The 20880-nt window shown below is 40.6% G+C and overlaps 1 protein-coding gene across 1 annotated transcript in view; it reads left to right on the top strand.

Annotated features, from left to right (window-relative positions):
• SLC39A12 (solute carrier family 39 member 12) overlaps window positions 1-20880 on the top strand; it is a 41020-nt gene that overhangs the window by 14864 nt on the left and 5276 nt on the right. Inside the window, exons 5-10 of the mRNA XM_025210098.1 lie at window positions 880-1051; window positions 4734-4906; window positions 5541-5693; window positions 9593-9656; window positions 16620-16778; window positions 18143-18330. Coding sequence (XP_025065883.1) covers window positions 880-1051; window positions 4734-4906; window positions 5541-5693; window positions 9593-9656; window positions 16620-16778; window positions 18143-18330 — 909 coding nt within the window. The remainder of the gene's footprint in view (window positions 1-879; window positions 1052-4733; window positions 4907-5540; window positions 5694-9592; window positions 9657-16619; window positions 16779-18142; window positions 18331-20880) is intronic.

Raw genomic sequence — 20880 nt, 5'->3', positions numbered from 1 at the left:
CCTATCCTCCGCCTGTACCCATGACGGCGGCCCGTCGCCGTCACAGTGGCACCAGCTAAATAAGTGATTCTCTACTTTTAGCCTTAAAGCTGCCCCGTCTCCCCCCCCCCACCCCCGCCACATATCTTTTCTGAATTTAGATCTGACTCAGTGATTTTTCAAACGGCATGCCACAAAATTCAAAAAAGTGTGCTGCCAATTTTAATTCAGAAAAAAAAAGTGTGCCCCAGGTATCAAAAGTTTGGGAAACAGTGCTTTAGGAATTACATTAAAAATGGATTCCAAAAGACAATTGCATACCAAAGCTAGATTATCTCACGATTGCTGCTCTAAAAGTAATAAGCACCATAGGGATCTTAGTATACCCTTATTATGGTTCAACCCAATAAACCTTTATAACTTCCATTTGCTCTCTGTATTATGAAGGACATAGATATGCAGCACAAATACAGATGTAATTGCAGTACCACCACAAATGCTCTGCCTGCAAACCTCCTAACTTTTTGTGCTTTTAAAGGTAGCTCAAGTAATTTTAAACCACATGTTAGCTCCTCTTTGGTAGTAAAAATAGTCTTGATTAAGAAATATGTTATACATATATTTTAAACCCTCAGATGATGTAAAATGACTTCAGTGGTAGCCATCCTGTCTCATAAATGAAGATTAGGTCCACCGAAATGGATTAATAACGATTCAGAATGATGGTCATTTTAAATGATGTAACCAGGACAGAACAGATGGAAAACTAGATTTTTCTTCAGGATTTACTTTTCAAGTCCATGATTGTATGTGATTTGAAGAGTCCTTTGAATTCACCATTGACCTAAATATTAAACTCAGGTTCTCTGTTTTAGTAATCATATATACTTTTCTGTATAGGCTTGCTTCTCTGCCAAAGAGCTTGTGAAGATAGTTTTACAAAATAATCCTTTATCCATTTCTGAAGAGCACTTCAAGCAAATCAGTCCAGCAATCATTCAGCAACTACTAAGTTGCTCTTGTCAGCTTACAGAATCCAAGCAAACAAAGCCTCCACCAACAATCCTGGAAAGTGAGTTATCTTGCCATTGTTGGCCTTGCTTTGTAGAGGGATTTCATTCATTAGTATTGAACCAAAAGAAGAGTCAGAGCCTGAGAGAATTCCATAGTGTTTGTGCCACATAGCATTATTATAGCATTATTATAGTGAGAAAAGTTGGGATCCAAGTCCAAGCAAGACTTAATTTACATATTTGAGGGGAATCTCATTTAAGTGTACCTTCTGCAGTGACGGTCAGAGATGGCGGTGGGAGATATAATGCCTATGGGCTACGGCAGGCCCTCTGTGTAGCTGAGACCAGTGTTCTGCTTAGCCACAGTGTTTCTCTGGGTTTATCCTAATAGAACTTCTTTGGTTTCAGTTCAGGGTAACTCAAAGTGGTGGATCAGGCCTGAGAGCTGTATCCCCTGATATGCTGTGTCACGATGCGCTGAATTACTGTTGTTAAAGTGTTCTCCAGAAAGTTACTGCATATGATCTTGCAGATTTTCACTTTGTGAATTTTTCACAGCAAAAGTAAATCATCTTGCGAAAGGATAATGATGTGAAAGGAAAGCACGTTTTCAGCTGCATGTACCTATGCCCAGCAAAGTAACTACATGAGCTTCAAGATTTGTTTAACTTGGCCTGGAGAAGGAAGTCAGTTTGACACACTTGTATGGCTACAACTCAGTCCACCGAGTATTTTCATCTGTTGTGAAGTATTTTATTAGTGTCTAGTAGCTTCACATCACTGATATGGGTGGTAGGATTCCCAAGCATCCTCCCAGCGAATCATCTGTCTAGGACTGCTGGAGCCTTTAGACCCTTGAATTTAAACTATTGTTTAAGCAAGATTAATTAAGATGCTTCTGGGAATGAACTGGATCACAATTCCCTGTTGTATACATGAATGTGAATGGTCACTGTAGAGTAAATAATATGGTAGATTATGGGATGGAAAGAGGTCTGTGGACATCATGTTAGAATTAAGAGGAAAAGGAAGTGCTGACACTCCCTAAAAAGAGGTCTCTTTTTCTTCAAGTCCTTATTATTACCATATTTTCCAAGCACTTCACAATCTTTAAGGTTGACACCACTGTCAAGTAGGGAAATGCTACTGTCCATCTTTTACAGATGGGGAACCAAGGCAAAGAGTGGCTAAGAGTGAGGGTTATGCAAGAAGTCTACAGCAGAAATGGGAATTGAGCAAGGTTTCAGGTTCCTAGTGACCTAACCACTCCCTTAATGATGATCTCATATGGAAAAATATTTTTTGAGAGTGAAAAGCCAAAATAGTCATTAAAAATTAACTCTTAAACCTCCCATTTTTCTGAGTCCAAACAGGAATGCATGTGTGTAGGTTAATCCCCACATAAAGCTCAGTATCTATAATCCATGGTATAAGACAAAGGCCTTTATGACCATCAGAATGTCTCTGCAGGTTTAGAGCCTAAGCTGGGGATGTTTCCAAAAGGAATAAGAAGAAAAGCCACGGTCCTGATGTAAGGCAAATGAAACCTGAGCCTAGGACTAGGGGTTTCAGTGCCAGTTTTTAGGTGACTTGCTGTGTGGTCTTTGGCAAGTCACTGAGGACTAAGCTGTCAAAAGTATCTACTAATTTAGGATTCTTGAGTGTTGGGCAGTATAACCTGAGTTACCTGGACCCAGACTGTATTTTACTTTATGCACCTAAATTCCAACCCTCACCCCTCCAGATACACTGTTAGGTGGAGGGCCGTGCCAGCCTGGCTCCTAGGGCTAGACAGGGAATGCACAGAGCTATACCTGCTGTGGCAAAAACTTCTGAGGGGAGGGAACCATATTGGCATCCCTTTAAATTGACACCTCAGGCTGATGTCCTGCTTGTCCTTCCCTAGTTATGCTACTGGCCAGAAGTAAAAGAGAATGAGAGGATACATGCGTTCCTTTTAGTCCAATAGCCTAGTGGTTGGGGCACTTGCCCAGGGAAGCAAAAGAACTGGGTTCCAATCCCCCTCCCTCAGCTTCCCATCCCTAACAGGCTACATCTCAGGCTTCCCAACAAAGTCCACTAACTGCCACACCACAGGTCAGACCCATTTCCAGCCTCCCTTTTGTGCTGTCCCGCTGCACCTTCCATGTAATATTCTGAATAAAACGGATAATGTTCCTTCCCCGTTGTGAGCCAAGAACCAGGCTACATGCCACCCTCTTCTTTCTAGAGCAAAAACCATCTCATCAAGCCATTCTTCCTCTGCTTTGTTTTTTCCATCCCAGCTTCACAAAGCTCCCTATTTTGGTTACCTAATGGGCCAGCTTCAAAAAAAGGGTAAAGAGTGGTCCTTTTCTGAGGAATAGAAGACACAAGTTCCATCTCCCTTATGGTGAGGGGGACCTTGTGCCTGGGTCAACCACGATTTGGTAATTAATAATAATTAAGTGCCCTAATGACTAGGCAACTGGGCTAAAAGGTGGAAGGTTTCTGCTATGCCTCCTCCTTTGGTGTGTCCTAGTTTGGTGGCTGCCTCCTCAGTAGTCCTAGTTTTTGCCCAACTAAAATTTCAAGACTTGTCCATTCTACTTTTCCAGGCAGCTGCCTAGCTGAAGCATGTTCTAACGGGCATGTTCAGTAGAACTGAACAGGCAATACTCAAACAGAGCCTTGCCTAAATGACAATGCCAAAGTCTGCATTTACACACCTGTATACGGTCCATAGGCAACTGGTAGGGGGAACACGGGGGTGCACATGCCCCCTAATGGAGCTGGTGCCCCCCCTCCCCCGATGGACAAAACTGATGCTCTCGGTAGGGCTGGTGCCCCCCTTGACAGGGACACCGCCATCAGCATCTTCTGGAGGTTTTCCCCCTGAACCAGTCCTTTTTAGGCATATAAAGTGAAATAGGCTCAACCCCTAAGGTCGGCCCCTAATGCCCCTTCATTTTGAGAGGTGCTGAGCTGTCACAATCATCACTGATTTAAAAAGACCGCTGAACCCCAAGTTAGTAAATACTTCAGAGTATTCTGGCTTTAACATAGTTGTGCTTGTTTCTCACCTACCTCATAAATTGGAGTAAAGATTCATAAATTCCTGTTGTAAAGTATAAAGATGTAAGCTGTTCATAAACTATAAGTATTATTTTTTCAGCCTTCCAAACACCCTATTAAACTAGGAAAACACCCTGACTCAATCCCTAAAGGAAGCCTGTGCCTGTCCACAGCAAAAAACAGACATAATTTAGAATAAGAAGCTTAGGCCCAGATCCTCAAACTTATTTATGCTTATCATTCCCATGGGAATTAGGTGTCTGGGTATTAGGCATCTACATATGTTTGAGACTCTGGGCCTTTGTCTGTTCATTGTACACACTCTGTTAAGCTAATAAGGTAGTATTAGCTGTGAATATTTATAAGGTCCAGGCATGGTGAGCAAGTGAATTAAAAGTCAGTGAAAACAGAAAAGAGAGACAATCTTGCCTCCCCACAAGTAAGGTATCTTGAATTTCATCTCCACAGTAGGAGCGTATCTGTCTTTTATGGCCTGGTATCTTGGGGTGGGGTTGTTCCCCTTCAAGTCATTGTAAAATGAATTCTTTGTAGGTCTTGTCCCTTCCCTTATGCATTTAAAAGAAGAATGTAGTACTGCTCAAGCTTTTCCTACTGGTGTGCTTCAAATAATTAAATAATGAATGATTAAAGGTACCCTTGGTTTTTTTTGTTTCCTTTTCCCCATAGAGTATGGCTACAGCACTGTTGCAGTTTTGCTTATTACTATCGGATCTATGTTTGGTACAACCCTTATTTTGTTCCACTCGTGTCAAGAAATCTATACACTCATTTTGCAGCTGTTTGTAGGTTTAGCTGTTGGGACCCTTTCTGGAGATGCCCTGCTGCATCTAATTCCACAGGTAACATGCATGATTCCTATATGTAAAGAAATGCTTACTTTATGATGCTGCCTTCTTTCCATTCTTCTCCACAATGATATCCAGAAAATCTTGTATCTTCAACCTAGCCAATGTTCATGTGCTCTTATTTTTATAAAATAAAGTTTTCCATGTGATTTAAAAGCCATAGATCTAGCCCTCCCATTGCACTATCCACTTTGCAAAATCAGAGAAAAGTTGAAGAGTAAGAAGCAGAAGGCAACAGATGATTAACTCAGAAGAAACGTGGGTCCTATTTTCACGAAGGTTCTCATTAATAAAATATAATGGAAGAAAAAAAATCTTAGAGAAATATCTTGCAAACCAGTAGAGATAGCTATAGATTGTGTGTCCTGTGTGAAGCCAAGGAAGGAGTCAAACATATTACACTAACCCTGTGTCTTGTTGTTGGATTGGGAATAATCAAGAGCAAGCTGGTAGATAGTTGTCTAATAATCACCTATCTGTGTCAGGTATAGGTAGTTCTCTATGTTGGACGGGCCTGGAAGGCAGGACTGGAGAATACCAAAAAATTTAGGGAAATAAGTGTCATTAAAAGTAGCAAAAACCAAATGATTTTTTTTTTTAATTCTTTTTACTTCACTGTTTTTTCCAGATTCTTGGGTTACATAAACATGAAACACAAGACTTGGAACACATCTACAATGGGAAAGAATATGTTTGGAAACTCTTAGGAATGATTGGAGGAATTCATGGTTTTTTTCTGATAGAAAAATGTTTCTTTCTTTTGGTATCATCAAGTGACCAGGTAGAACTTTATTTTTTATCTCTTTTTAAATCATTAATTTTGAAATTATAAACTGCATGAATGAAGTAAAACGAACTATAAAGTGCTGCTTCCCTAACTACTCCTACCCGACTTGCCTTCAATTTCTACTTTACGTTGTTCCATAGATTTTATATATTTAACTCTAAAAAGAGTTAGTTAATTTAATTATTGTATTCTATAAGCAGACTTTCCTAGCTAGCATGGGAGCAGTGTGCATCTATACAGAAGTTGTTTCATTTAGGCTCTGTCTGGAGAGCTGAAAGAAAAATGTAAACAAAGTGCTTTTAAAGGCACTGTGAAACATTACACATTAAAATTTACCAAATTGCTAACAATTTGCTGTCCCAATGGATTTTTAAAATGAATATAGATGTTGAACTTCAAATCTAGTATTATTTTAGTGTTGTCTCTTAGTTGGATACCATGCATTCAGTAATTCTTTTATTTTATCTCAGCATGCCTGGTGTCTGAAAATGTCATTATCCACAAGGATATAATGTAGCACATAACACGATGCTTCATTTATTCTCTCAGTATGGGAGGCCATCTTAACTTTGCTTCAAACAGCTTTACTTTTGCTGCTGCTGTTTTACATAGGATGCTTAACCACTGGCCTGACTTAGAAACCTATTCCTCATGCATCCAAAATACCCCCACCACCACCTTTAATGAATGCAGGATTGAAACACAAGAACACCACGTAACCTAAATGGAATGAGAATAGTATGAAAATTGTAACGTTAGGATTTTACATGTGAGATTTTAAGATGAAGTTGTAATTCAACTTATAAATAAAACATGATGACTTTGTGTTTACTTAACCAAAGAGAGGGAGACTATTTTTCTCCAGGTCTTTAAATGAACACTAAACATTATATTCTTTATTAATCTCAGCTGGGAACCCCAAACCTTAGTTTTTAAAACAAAATGATTTCCTATAAATGTTTTGAAGTTCCCTATAAAACACTAGCTTTTTATCAGATTCAGTTTTCTGAACTGAAAAGGCATTAGAAAATGTTTAGCACAGCTTGCAGTCTTTTCAACTGTTCTTATTTTCAAGCTAAGATCTCTCATAGGTCATGTAAACGCTAAATCTGAACATGAAACTGACAAAGACTGCACCTGTATCCATCTGGCTTCAGAACTAATTAAAAAGCATCTTCATCCAGCAGAGCCTTTCATTAGTTAATGGGCGCTTGGGGCATTCCCCTGACATCCCAGTGGATTCTGAATTAAATGACCATTCAGGCAGAGACAAATCTACTTTAACCATACATTTGGTAGGTTCCTGATATGAAATGCTTTACTGACTTGATTTCCTTCTTTCTCTGTATCTCAAAGAATAAACCCAATTAATATCATAAGTTAATAATATTTTTCAGAGTTTATCAATTTTCTCATTCTGTGGCCTGAGAAAGGATGTATTGTTAAGTATCTGTAGATTTCTCAGTACATAATAAATCTTTTCAGGCAGATGTTAATCATAAATCTTTATAAAGAGCATCTACAAATACATAACGGAAAGATGTAATTCCTTTTGCCCTGAATGTTTTCAAAAAAATTGCCGTTTTCCTTGTCTTCAAAAGTAAATCCCATGCAAGGATATAACTGCCAAGCAGTCCAGTTTAATAAGGACAGTCCTGGGTTGAGAAAGTTCTCCCAAAGCAATTTAAGAGATGCATGATTTTTGTCCTGATTTAAATTTTTTGTCCTAGGAAAATAAATATTTTATTAATGAATAACCTGTACCAGAGGGTGCTCTACTGTGACATAGCATACCCATTTCCTTGAAGCTCCTGGCAAAACACCTTTCAAACTTTAAGCTAGAGTATGTATTGAAAGATTATATCCAAAAAGATTACAGCATATAATTAGTTAACAGCTGAAATCTCAGGCTACATGTTTCCATTCATATGAATATGTACATAAAACCAGACAACTGAAAATGCCTAATCACTAAGAAATTCCAGTTAGATCTATGGAGCAGTGCTCAAGCATCTACATGGGTTGCTACATTTTAGCGCTTTTTTTTCTTTTTTTCTTTTTTCCAAGGGCAGTCTCTGCTTCAGATTGTCTGTAATTTCAGGATGTATAACTGCAGTTTTATTTAAATTGGTGGATCTCAAATATTTCTATGGACCACTTTTTATAGAAAACTGGTTATCAAGAAATGACCCATGGGCCACTGTTGATACACAGACCACGGTTGTTGCCTGAATGCATGTAAACAAACTAGTGAAGACAGAACGTACTAAATTTCAAGTTGCATGATCACTTCCTGTTTACGTTAACGACCAAAACCGTCCTAAAGCTATGCATGGATAATAGGAACTAACGTGACTTAGTCAGTTTGGATGAGAGCTGCCCATGTTTTTCAGAACCATGTGCATAATTATTAGACAAACATTGGTTGACTACAAAAAACTAATAAATCTTTCAGGTCAATGATTAGTCTTGGATTTTTGACACAGAGTTCAAAGTGATGCCATGTGAATAAATACTATGAGAAAACTTGGAATAAATGCTGGAATTCATATGACTGGCTACACTCATGGGAAGCAAAGTTGTTGTTTTCTTAAATGTAGAAATAAGAGACATTTTTTTAGTCTGTGCCTCAGAGGCACACAACCCCTTTTTTACTTCACCACCACAATAATTGTAGTAAAAGAGAACCACACAATACACACTGCAGCTGGCATGCATTGCAGTTCTGTTCTTTGGAGCAGTGAGTGCTGACTCGCACAAAGTATCCTCTTTGTGAGCTCTGTATAGGCAGCTATGGTAGTTTTAATACCTTGGTTCCCCAACTAAGCAGAGATTAAGACTGGAAATCTAGCTGGTTCTCTATTTCTTTGCCAAAAGCCCTCCATTTCCCAGAATAGGGAATACATAGTGAGATTAAGGCCTTGCCCCAGTTCTAAAAGTTGATAGGCAAATCAGGTTCAAACATGAGTTCAAACCTCTAGTGTCATGGGCAAAGCTATTTGTTACTCCAGACAATTTACTACAGCTTGAAATGAGGGTGAACTCCTGTGGTGCTAATACCACCTCTACCTATCTACAGTAGATTTGGTATCAGTTCACCAACATTGTTGCCCGGCTACTAATGACTGCAACTGGTTGCAATCCTCAGTTTAGACAAAGACTAAGGGGTTGAGGTGGTGCACCACAGTGAAGGAAATTTGGGGCCCAGTTCTGTTCCAGTTGGTAGGCACCGTGCATGAAAAATAGTTAACACAAAAAGAGGATGGCTCCTCTGCTGTTTTTATGACTTACTCCTAAAACTAAGATGAAGGCATGTTACAAAAGTAGGTATATTAATATTTCAAAACTCAGGCAGTCCAGTACCTTAATATTTGTTTGCCATCTCCAAACAATATTTGTTGTCATCTCCATCAGGATCGTGCAGTTTCAAAGTGGCCAATAAGATTATGGACTCCATGAGTCCATATGAATTTCAGTCTACTATATTTCCTTAAAAATGCTTTCACACTACCCAGGATTATGATACAACAAAGCTCGCTGTCTCATAATAAAAACTGTTTAAATTCCCTGAATTGTAACACAGTCCTATTCAGCTCTGAATTTTAGGCCTAGTTGTTTGTATTTCAACAATGAAACATGATCTTCTCAAGAGCCCACAATGGTACTGAAATGGTTTTATTTATGTCTGAGTTAGATTAAGAGTTCCTTGTGGAAAAAATAGCCACGCGATCAGTGTTCAAATAGTAACTCCAGTGATGATAATGGCATAGACGTAGATGACAGCAGCTAATGTTTCCTGCAAAAATCAGTGAAGCTATTTGACTTTTTACTGTTTAATAACAACAGGTTGAAACAGCCTCTATAACCAATCCATTGTCTCTCCTCTTAATTAGAGAAGTCCGGAAGATTCTGAGTCTGCTGCAATTCCTACAGACAATAAGGCGACCAGCAGAAAATGTTAGTATTGGTAAAAAGACTAAACAGGCAACACAAAATCCTAAGATTTAGGATGGGATTGAAAGTGTGAAACTGACTCAGCTCTGTGTTCTGTGTTACATCATCACTTCCATTGCTGCCTAGCTACATAATTAAATCTCTGTTTTAAGAAATGTTTCCAGCTAGCCAGCCCTATAATTGTGAAGTTCATTAATCTTAGATGGTCCTCGCTTCAGTGTCTGTTTACCCACCACTGTGAACTATTTTTCCAAAACCCTTCACTTAAAGGGAAACTCTCACTTGTTTACTGTGAAGCAAAAGCAGAAGCACATCTTATAGGCTGAATCAGAGATGCATGAATTTTTGTGATCCACAGCTCACTTCATCAGATACTACGACTGGACATGCATTGAGCAAAATTTGATAGTCCTGGTCACTGTGTGTCCTTTCATAGCATGAGATGAAAGCTTATCCATCTCAGATTTAGTTAGTCTATAAAGTGCACCTCTATCTTGCCTCCTGCCTGACTGCAGATTAACACAGCTGTCTACAATTTACTGTCATTGCTCTTCATTTCCTGACTCACCACACTGAAAAAAAATGCCTCCCTTACTCCTTCTGTCTCCTTCATGGTAATGAAATAGCTTTATTAAAACCTGCAGGAATTTATGCTTCATATGGAGCTTTGGGCTCATTATATTATTCAAGCTATTTTTTGACCAACCGATTCTCTTATTGTCTGATTAAGTGAATTAAGAAATCCTTCTCATTGTCTCTGCTTGGCTTTAGTCCATTTAATATTGTAGCAGGGATAAGACTAAAAGAACCCTATATTACCTAAAATCTGTGTATTTATTATATTCTTTTCCCTTTTGTCTAGTGACACTAAGGTTTCAGGACCTGACCCAAAATGCTTTGGTAGTCTCATAAGGCTCTGCTAGTTCCTTTGTGCTCTTCTTTGGATATTACAGGCTTCGTTTCCATTTTGTCATGGATTTTACTTTTTGAAAACTGGATTCTGGTTGCTTGATTCTGACCTTTCCTTCAGTACATCATCAAGTACCCGTTTCACTGCTACTATCTACTTCATCTCTAGATTTTGCAATGCTGTTTAGTCATCACTATCTACTAAACATCAAAGATATTCCAGGCAGTGTCAAGGTTATCTGCTCCAAATATAGTACGTCTCTATTTGAGATAATTTTCCAAGTATCTCTTCATTAAAAATTCCCCACTCCGTTTCATTTTTTTGGGTCATAACTCAGTCCTCCTGCTGCATTGGAAAACTAGGCATAATATTGTCTAAGAATATTTTGAGAAATAACAAACTTTCAAAGACTTTATTTTGATACTTGATGCATTTTTTTTACTAAGACCTAAATCAACCAAGGGATTTAGGCATTGGATTCCTGATGTAATCTTTCAGGCACATGATGGAAGCCCTTGAGCTCCTTGGACAATGGATGGGAAAAGTGAGGTAGCTCAGAATGGGATTCGCAACAGCCAGCAGACTGAGGATGCCACCCACAGTAGCTAATAAGAAACACAGAAGACAGGGTATGTCTTAAATTACACCTGTCTGGATTTACATACCTAACCCTGAGTGCTGGGGACATAACTCCCTCTCCTTGCATTTCACAGCCATGAAACTACACCTGGAAATAGATGCCTAAGAGAAAACAGAGAGAGGAAATCACACATTTCTTTCTAAAAATGGCTGGAAGAGGTACCAAAACCACCCTTTTTTATACTTTGCTTCTGGTTGAAGCATTCACTCAGGGAGTGGAAGACCAGGTTACAGGCCATTCTCCTCCTGAGGGGTTAAAGTCCACATCTTTCAGCTCCCTGGACATGGCCATCCATAGATCATACTACATCCAGTGGGGGTCAACTCTTTTGACGTGTATGCCACAAATTAGCTCCACACCTTCCCTGAGCACCACTCTGATCCCTTTCCCTTAACCAATTTTCTGCTCAGCTTTCTGTTCCCTGCCCTATTCTATCTCCTGCTTTGCTTTCTGCTCCCTGCTCTATCTACCACTGTGCTACCTGTCCCCTTCCCAATCTTCTGCATGGCACATAGAGGCTGCCTGTGCCACTTGTGGCACCTGGATAGGCCATCCCTGTCCTTGGCAACATGGATATCTCCTGAGGCTGGGGGCATTGAATTCAGGGTGTCTACCTCTGCTTAGCTATTGTATAAAAAGGGGTGTGTGGTTGAGGGGAGAGGGGAGCGGCATTGTCTAGCTGTAGTTCTTGGACATATGTGGCCACTGCTGCTATATTTTATGTGGAGCCAAATCCTGTTGGTGTGCAGAGTAGGCCTAAGATAAACACCAAGATGCTAAGCCCTGACAAAATGAAAGCAGTTCTGGACATGCACAGAATCAGAGTTTTAGGTGCTTGGGGAATTTTCCAGCCTAGTCATCAATGAGTGAGGCAGAGGGATTTACTTTTGCACTTGCATGTCTTAAATTCCAGTTAGATCTCCCTTTAGGTAGCTAAGTCCTTTTTATGTTTCTGACTGTAAGATCCCTTCTGTCTGTATCTCAGCAAACAATATCAGCATTTTGTATTTGCATTTTTTGATTCACATTAGATTTATCAGAAATGTTTTTGTATGAAGCATATGGTATTAACCATGAAAACATTGAACTAAAAGCTTTATGCTTATGGGCAAAGGTAGATCAAATTAAACCCTGTAAATGCGAAATCATGTGGTAGAAATCCAACCTAAGCTAGCTAGAAAAATTAAGAAGCAGAATCTGCTATGGGCCCCATTTCCTGGTTTATTGCAAAGAATGCACCAACATTTACAAATGTATTGCAGGTTATTCAGAGATGAAGTATTTAAATTAAAATGCTCATTTTCAGAGAGATACTATAGGAAATTGTAGAGTAGAGCAGTAAAGTGTATTCACATGTTTGTTAAGAACATTATTGTTATTTAAAATGGAATGAAGAAAAAATGAGGAAAAGCCTTCAGGGTTTTTTATGCATGGATTTTCTTGGATGTTGGTCCAGTGTGTTCACAAAGGCTACATTTGCAAAAGCTTTAAAATGTTTCACATGCCATAAAGTTACCCTGACCCCCATTTTATATTATTGATGATAATATGTTGGAAGGAGTTCCAGTAATTACACTATTCCTCTTTCCACAGCTATTATTTAATAAAACAGACTAAATATCTTATGGTGAGCTACAGTTTCATTCTAGCCAATACTTATGACAAATCACAAACTTACTGTAGTGCAGCAATATATTATTTCTGTGTAACTCTTGTCCTGTACTATTGATTATAAACTGCCCAAAGTGTTTAGAAAAAGCTGTGTGATCTGGGGACATCCACATTTGGCTCTGTAAGCTGGCAAGAAAATCTAACAAGCCTGCCAATATTACTGAACCCATAGGGCTCCCAGGCAACCGGGGAGGATTTTCTGAATACAGTTGTTAGGCTTTTATGCTGTTTTTGTTTTTTGGGGTTTTTTTTTTTTTTTAATAACAGTTTGAAGGCTTTGGCTCTAGCCAGTTTATGTAGGAAAAGCATCCCCCCCCAACTCTGTAAAACAGTCTTCTCTGGAAAAATGGTATTGCAATAAAACCTTGTAATAATAATATCCACCTTATATCCACCTGTGAAATACAACCTTACAACCCAGGGTAGTCATGTTGTATCTATGAGGTGGTAGAGGGTAGTTAGAAAAGCTGATGGTTTATAGGGACAAATCCTGACCCTGCTTGTATAGTCAGGGTGAAGTTACACGTTACACTTAGATCATACTAAAATCATGGAGTGTTAAGTGGTGTTAAAGTTAGTACATGCTGTGAACAGTTGCAAGTTAAGGGTTAATATTGTTTCTTGCCTGCAGGGCTCTTACTTACCACTAGAGGGCTGGTGAGTAGGGGTTTGGCCAGGAGACAGGGAACCTGGGTTCTATCCCTACATGGGGTGGTGGGGCAGTGCATCCTGGGATACTGAAGGACTGCAAATTCCTCATTTTATCTCTGTGAAGGAGACTGGAGTTACCCTAACCCAAACTAGGTAGCCCAGCCCAGAGTTAACCCTTGCCTGAAATGGTGTAACTTTGAGACATGCAGAGGGTATTTAGCACTACTTAATGAGCTTTACCATGCAGACACTCATGTTTTAAGTATCCTTGTTGTAGTCTAAGTGTAACTTCACCCTCAGACAGGTATGCCTTAGCAGTGGGACCGAACCACTGCTGTTTTACTATGCATGCAGGATACACAGGCATTGGGCACGCTTTCTGGGAGGTATGTAATGTGTGCTGCATATGTGGTTATGAGTGTGGATGGAATGAATTGTCCCAGGACCAAAAATGGTTCAGGATTTTGGCACCAGCTATAAACCTGCCCTAATTATTGAACTCTATGGCCCATAGCTATAGCCTACAGCTTATCTATAGCTGGGAGAAAAATGTATTTCCCCTGTGTATGAGTTCATGCAACCCAGCTGTCTGGTCCAAGTAGCGAGCAGAAGATTTATCCTAAAACACTTAGGCTAGGGACAGACATTACACATAAACCAGTTTAAGTGATCAGAAACTAGTTTAAACCTGTAACAGAACAGCTGTTCAGTGCACATAAACCAGTTTGAAAATGGCTGGAAACAGTTCGAGATAAACCTGGTTGAATGCAGTATCAGACTTAACTGATTTGGCTCAAACCAGTTTATGCAATGTCTGTCTCAGACCTCTTGCTGGTTTAAGATAAACCAGACTCCCTCAACATCTTGGCATGCTCTCCAGGATGGGTGGGGCTCTCTGCTTCACAGCAGAGCTGGCCCCTCCCCTCTGCTCCCTGGCTGCAGCTCCAGAAGACACTGCAGGTACAGCAGGATGTGCCTGGCTTCCCCCTGCCCTACCACCTTCGCTGCTTGCTGGACAAGCAGGAATCCCCCACCCCCCTCCCTCCCATCTCTCACAGAACAGACCCTATCCCCATGGACCCTAGGCATGTGGTAATCTAGCTAATGCTGGGAGTTGTCTCTGTGTGTGTTTCTCCAATTTCACTGGCACAACCAGACAGAACAGTGACCACATAGGCCTTTTTGGAGCTAATCTACAGGTTAGCTGGTAAGCTGTTTAAGAAGCATTTGAACTAATGGGGAGAGGCTATTGTTTTTCTGATGGGGTGATAAACACTGTTATCAGATCAGTTTGCTGCAGACAGTATAAAGAAGCAGGGACAGGGAGATTGAAAAGCTCCGTATCATCAACAGATGAATGCACTGCACACCCTCCCCCCTCTGCCCCCTTGCTTAGGGTGCTAGCAGGGGGCTGGGATCTGGCAATACTCCCGCTCTTTGAGCAGCCAGCAGGGAATAGGGAAATGCCTCCATTGCCTCAGTCCAGAGAGAATGTTTGTCCTGTTACAAACCAGTTCAGCCTAGGCAGATTAGACTAACCTGCAAAGGTTGAATCAATTCAGGCTCAGGCTTTTTGAATGTTGGTCCCTAGCCTTAATGTATTTCACTATGCATGTGGTTAGTAGTCTTCCCAATGCTGAATCACAAATAATGTAATGTTCAGTAGGGGTGTGCAAAGCTTCAGTCACCGATTCGATTCAGAAGATTTGGCCTGATTTGGAAGCAGAATCACCGAATCCGAATGGAATTGGGAGGCCAAAAAAACTAAGTCTGAATCGATTCAGAATCCCTGAGTCCCCTTTCAATCACAGTGCTCTGTGGGAGGAATATAGAAACAGCATATAAGCCTCTGTCTGCAGCCTTTCTGTCCCTTTTGTGAGCTGTTTCTGCCTGAGCAAAAGAGGGGCTGGCAGCTGCCCCAGAAACAGGTGGGCAGGCAGAGATCTAACCTGCACTGGTAAGGCCCCCTGTTACAGGTTACCATCCCTGCTGTTTTCATCCAAATCTGCCTTAACACACACAAGTGACACGAGTTTTGCTTTCAGCAGTTTGAGGTACAGTTTCCCAGAAACCCCTGCATCTATCTCCTTGAAGCTTGGCAGGCTTCATGCCCTCAGATGGGGATACCATCTCTGCTGTTTTCATCAAAATCTGCCAAAACTGACAAAGTTATAGGTATTTCAGTGATTCCCCATTATAGTCTATGGCTGAAATACTGAATCTCTCCAAATCAGCGCCAAATCTTCCGAAGCCGATTTGGACAAATCAATTAGGGACAAAGTGATCTGAATCTCCAGATCAAATCACTGTCCTCTGAATTGGCTGAATCTGAATCCAGATTGAATATTTCCCTATTTGCACAGTCCTGAGGTTCAGTGCTAAAGCAAGGTCATGGAAAACGAGGGAAAAGGAAAACAACCACCTCTATTGTTGATGCTAAAGACAGGAGTGCTATGCGTGATCACAGTGTTCATTAATTGACTGGAACAAAGGTCAGAACTAATACGCTATGACACTGTACTAATGATGGTGTTTTAAGGTGTTTTGCCTTTTGAATCCTTTCTCCTAATGTAATATTTGCCTAAAGATGAGGCTGTGAAAACATTAATTTTGTCCTACTCAGTGTTTAAAGCACCATTTACATGAGGCTAAATTCTTTCCTTCATTACAGCTGTACACCTCTCTGACCCAAGTTGGATAAACTCCTCCTTTTAAGGAAAAACAGTTTGAGATGGGAGGAAAAGCAAACATGAGCCTGAGCAGCCTAGGGTGAAGTTAATGAGAAATCCTTGGAGTAAATCACTAATGGTGCTCAGACCAAATCTAAACTTTTTGTCAAAATAGTCTACCTTTTTAAGAGACAAAAATAGGCTATTGCCTGGTATTTGCAGTTCTGAAATATATTATTGGCTGTTTTTTCATGCTAAATTCTTGAAACCAGCACAATAAGAACAAAAGTACAATAAGAACAGCCATCTTTTAGTTGTCTTGGCTTTTCACAACACAAAGTTTGGGTTCAATGAATAGAACAGGTTTGCAGATAGGTAGAAGTATGTGATACATTTTTGGTTTTACTTTTGATTTTGTTTCCTAGGCAAAGAAATTAGTTTGTTAGCAATAATGGTTTTGGTGGGTGACAGCCTTCACAATTTTGCTGATGGCCTGGTAATAGGAGCAGCATTTTCATCCTCAACAGAAACGGGTGTGACAACTACTATTGCTATCTTATGCCATGAAATTCCCCATGAAATGGGTAAGCAAACATCATTGCTCATTTTTCCTAACCAGTTTCATGGTCTTGGGTAACCATGCCATTTTATAGGATCCTGCCTTGTTCTACCTTTGGTATACTGGATGGATCAGGTGAAGAGGGCACAGCCCTCCTTTTACCCCATCTTCTGCATAAGTAGTAGGAGTGAATCTTTCACTAGTGCCTTCCTGCCACTGAACACAATATCCTCAAGAGGATGCATCAGCCAGACCGGGTTGGGCTGGTATGTCCAACCCCACATCAATTTGTCATATGCTCTCATACAGCTCTCACTGATCATACAGCTCTCACTGCAGATCTTTTTTTTATCCCACTTGAAGGTCTATTTTGATCATGCTGTTCCCTCCACCTAGCAGCATAGCTCTCTAATTAGGGATAGGCTGTTGCTCTTAACTAGTACTTGTATTTATTTCAGTGTAGTCCATTGTTCAAGCACAGAGACTTAGATTTGGCACAGGTATAATCTTTTCCATTGAGCAGAAGCCTCACCTCATTCCTTATTGTCAGGCACCCAGGAGCAAACAAAGTGGTGAGCTGTGGTTATGGCTGAGGAAACATGGAATTCAATGAGGTCCTCACCATGCAATCAAGGCACTAAGAAGTCCATACCCTACATTGGGTTTAGTCTTGCTGCTAGTTATAAGCAATGCTGTGGATACACAGGACTGCTTTCAGTAATATAGGTGGATCTGCTAGCACTGCTTTTCCTACTCGTTATTTTTAGCCCTACACGTATACATAGATCCCTCTAACTCTGCACTGTGGAGAAGCAACCTCTCAGTGTACTGGTTCCAGAGACTGCAAACACTTTTGCTAACTGATAGACCAGAATGATAAAACATTAATTACAACCAAACTGGTGTGGGTGACAAGACGATGCAATTAACTTTCCTCCAAAATACTTGTGCTACGTGACTTTAATGCAGTGGTATATAATAGAAAAGGAACATTTTAATGGGTAATTCTGATATAACTTATCACAGGGCTAACTGGGAGTACCTTCACTGGAAGCAATGAAATTACCCTCCCAAGATTAAAATCAAACCCACCATTTTCTTCTGACATACAGCACCTGTAAGTAAAGACTCAAAGGCCAAGTTACAGATATAGTCACAAGGTTTCTGCTGGCAAGTTCCCAATTAAGAAAGCTTTAGAAACTCTGGGAAAGCATGTGGTTTCAGATTTGAATGTATCCAAGTTAGAAATGTCACAGATGCCCCGAATCTATTACCCAATACATTGTGTTTGTGTATATCTTAATTATCGTGTGATTTACTATCAGATGATTTTGAAAATGTTTTATCAGCTGTGTAATAAATTGTCTTCCTCTTATTTTTTCTATGCAGGAGATTTTGCTGTGCTGTTAAGTACAGGGCTCTCTACAAAAATTGCAATTCTGATGAATTTTATAAGTGCACTAACTGCCTTCTTAGGGCTTTACATTGGCCTTTCTGTATCTACCGACCCATGTGTTCAGAACTGGATTTTTACAGTCACAGCTGGAATGTTCTTGTATTTATCACTAGCAGAAATGGTGAGCACTGCAGTCTCTTCTATTTTCCTTTGAACATGTCATAAAAGAGCATAGCAGAGAAACTTAGAAAAAAAAACTCTTCTTGTAAACTCTTTAAGGAGATTGTAAACTCCTTAAGATAGGGGCTGTCTTCTACTCCAGTTTGTAAAATGCCTAGCAAAATGGTCTTTTCTGCACTGCAGCAGCAGCGGGGTCTGCTAAGGATCAGACCAAACATGCCCTGTCCAGGCTGCATTCACTAACACCTTCTGATGGGCTCTAAATCCCGAATTTCAGCTGTGGGGCTACTCTGGCCTTGTTATCAGTGGCTGCTCTCAGGAAAACCAAAACCTGAGGGCTCAAACGTGGGTTCAGTGGGAAGAGCTTAGAGCAGTGGTTTTCAACTTTTTTTCATTTGTGGACCCCCTAAAACATTTTAAATGCAGGCTCAGACCCCTTCAATAATTTTGAATGGAGGTGTGGACACTTTTGAATTGGAAGTGTGGGTATTCACATACTTTTGATTGATCATAGTCACCTTTAGACAGTCTGTGGACCTGTAGGGGTCCCAGGAAATGACCCCTAGGGGTCTGCAGACCACAGGTTGAAAACCACTGGCTTAGAGCTTTGTTAGTGATAAATTTTTGGATTTGAAAAATGCCTGCAGGTGTGGATGTGCAGAGTTTAAGCACTGTTCTCACCAAAAGCCACTGCCGCTGCAATGTGCACAAACCATGTAGAGCCCCATTCATTTGGGTGCCTGAGCACAGCCACAATAAACATGTTTAATAACAAAAAGGGCAAAACAAGGGATACAAAGAGCATAAGACAATAAGAGACACTGAAGGAACTAAATTTTGTAGTTCCAAAAAGAACAGACTAAAAAACCCAGGCATCTCTAACTAGTTGTTAATGAACTATGTCAGCCAGTAATATTCACCTGGTTAACTCTTTTCCATTTTTATTCTCCTATATTTATATACACTTCATTTCCTTGTTTCAGTAGGGACTTGATGTATATAAACTGAAATAATCTGAGAGATTCTCTGTGTTCTTTCTGTAAAACCAGAATTATGAAGCCCAGAAATCTTGCAAGAATGTCTCCATTTCCATCCCAGTTTCTCTCTCAGAAGTTTGGGATAAGTTGCTAAACTTATCAGATGTCTGTCTGCTTTGATATTTTTCTTCGTTATTTATGATCCCAGGCCAGGGCCAGTACTTGAGGTGTTGGAAGGGATTATGGGCAGAAGTGACTGAGTTGCCATTAGTATTCTAAATTTGTTTCTCTTCTTATACAGATTTGTGCATGTCCTTTTATGGCATCTGATAAAGTGATCTTCAGCTCATGAAAGCTTGTGCTACACACACACACACACACACACACACACACACACACACAGTATAACCTCATAAATCCGGATATAAAAAATCTGGAATTCTCAAAAATCTGGCACTTTTTAAAAATACTCTACATTGGGGAGTAAAGGAGGGGGAAGCTTGCACGTGGCAGCTCCCACAACCATCCACCACCTGGCTCCCCTGCTCTGGGAGCAGCCACCACAACCGTGCCCTCCCCCTCCCCCCTGCTCTGTGACCGGCCATCACTCCAGTTTAAAAAATCCAGTCACAAGGATGACAAATTTATGAGGTTACTAGCAAATTGCTCGTCAAGAATGATGGGGGGGGGGGGGGGGGGAGGAGAACGGAGCCCCATGTCCATCCCTGAGCCCCCCTCCGCCACTCCTCATTCAGCCCCACTCCACCCCCAACCCCCCTGCTCCTTGTCCTCTCTGGACTGAGGCAATGCAGGCACATGTGCCTGCATTGCCTCAGTCCAGAGAGAAAGTTTGTCCTGTTACAAACCAGTTCAGCCTAGGCAGATTAGACTAATCTGCAAAGGTTGAATCAATTCAGGCTCTGGCTTTTTGAATGTCTGTCCCTAGCCCTGAAGAACGGGCTCAGTACATTATTTAGACATGTATCTGTAAACACTGTATTCAGTCCTGGGGTATGCTATCATAAGTTTAACTACAAAAGCAAAAATAAAGTTGAAGGTATTCCTAAAAGCTTATCAAGGAGCTGCCTAGGCTTTCATCATGTATATGAGCAATCTGAATATGGCCTAAAGCAAACACAGGGCACTGTATGCTGTTTAAGATTTCTCTAGGAGTAAAGTAGCTTAGTTTGCATTAATGGGGTATATCTGACTGCTCCACTCAATTAGACCTCTCCTGGTAAACTAACTTTGCATAATTCAGCTGTTTCTCACAAATCAAAGCTACCCACAAACTGCCAACTAGGGCTGTGCAAAGCTTTGGGTGGTGATTTGATTCAGCCGGATTTGGTGGCCGAATCCCCAAATCCAAATCGAATCGGGGACCAATTTAAAGGTCCAAATCAATTCAAAGCTCTCCAAATCTTCAGAAAAGATTTGGAGAGCTTTGATCATTTGGACAGTCCCTGGTGGCTGCAGCAGGGAGCTGCAGCTGACTCTGAATCGGTAAATACTAGGGGCCAGGGAGTGGGGGCTGGGGGAGAGGGAAGGGGACCATGGGAGAACCCCTGCCACCC

The sequence above is a fragment of the Alligator sinensis genome, unplaced genomic scaffold (genome assembly GCF_000455745.1).
Source record: "Alligator sinensis unplaced genomic scaffold, ASM45574v1 scaffold234_1, whole genome shotgun sequence".
NCBI lineage: Eukaryota > Metazoa > Chordata > Crocodylia > Alligatoridae > Alligator > Alligator sinensis.
This window is presented reverse-complemented; position numbering and strand designations above follow the sequence as displayed.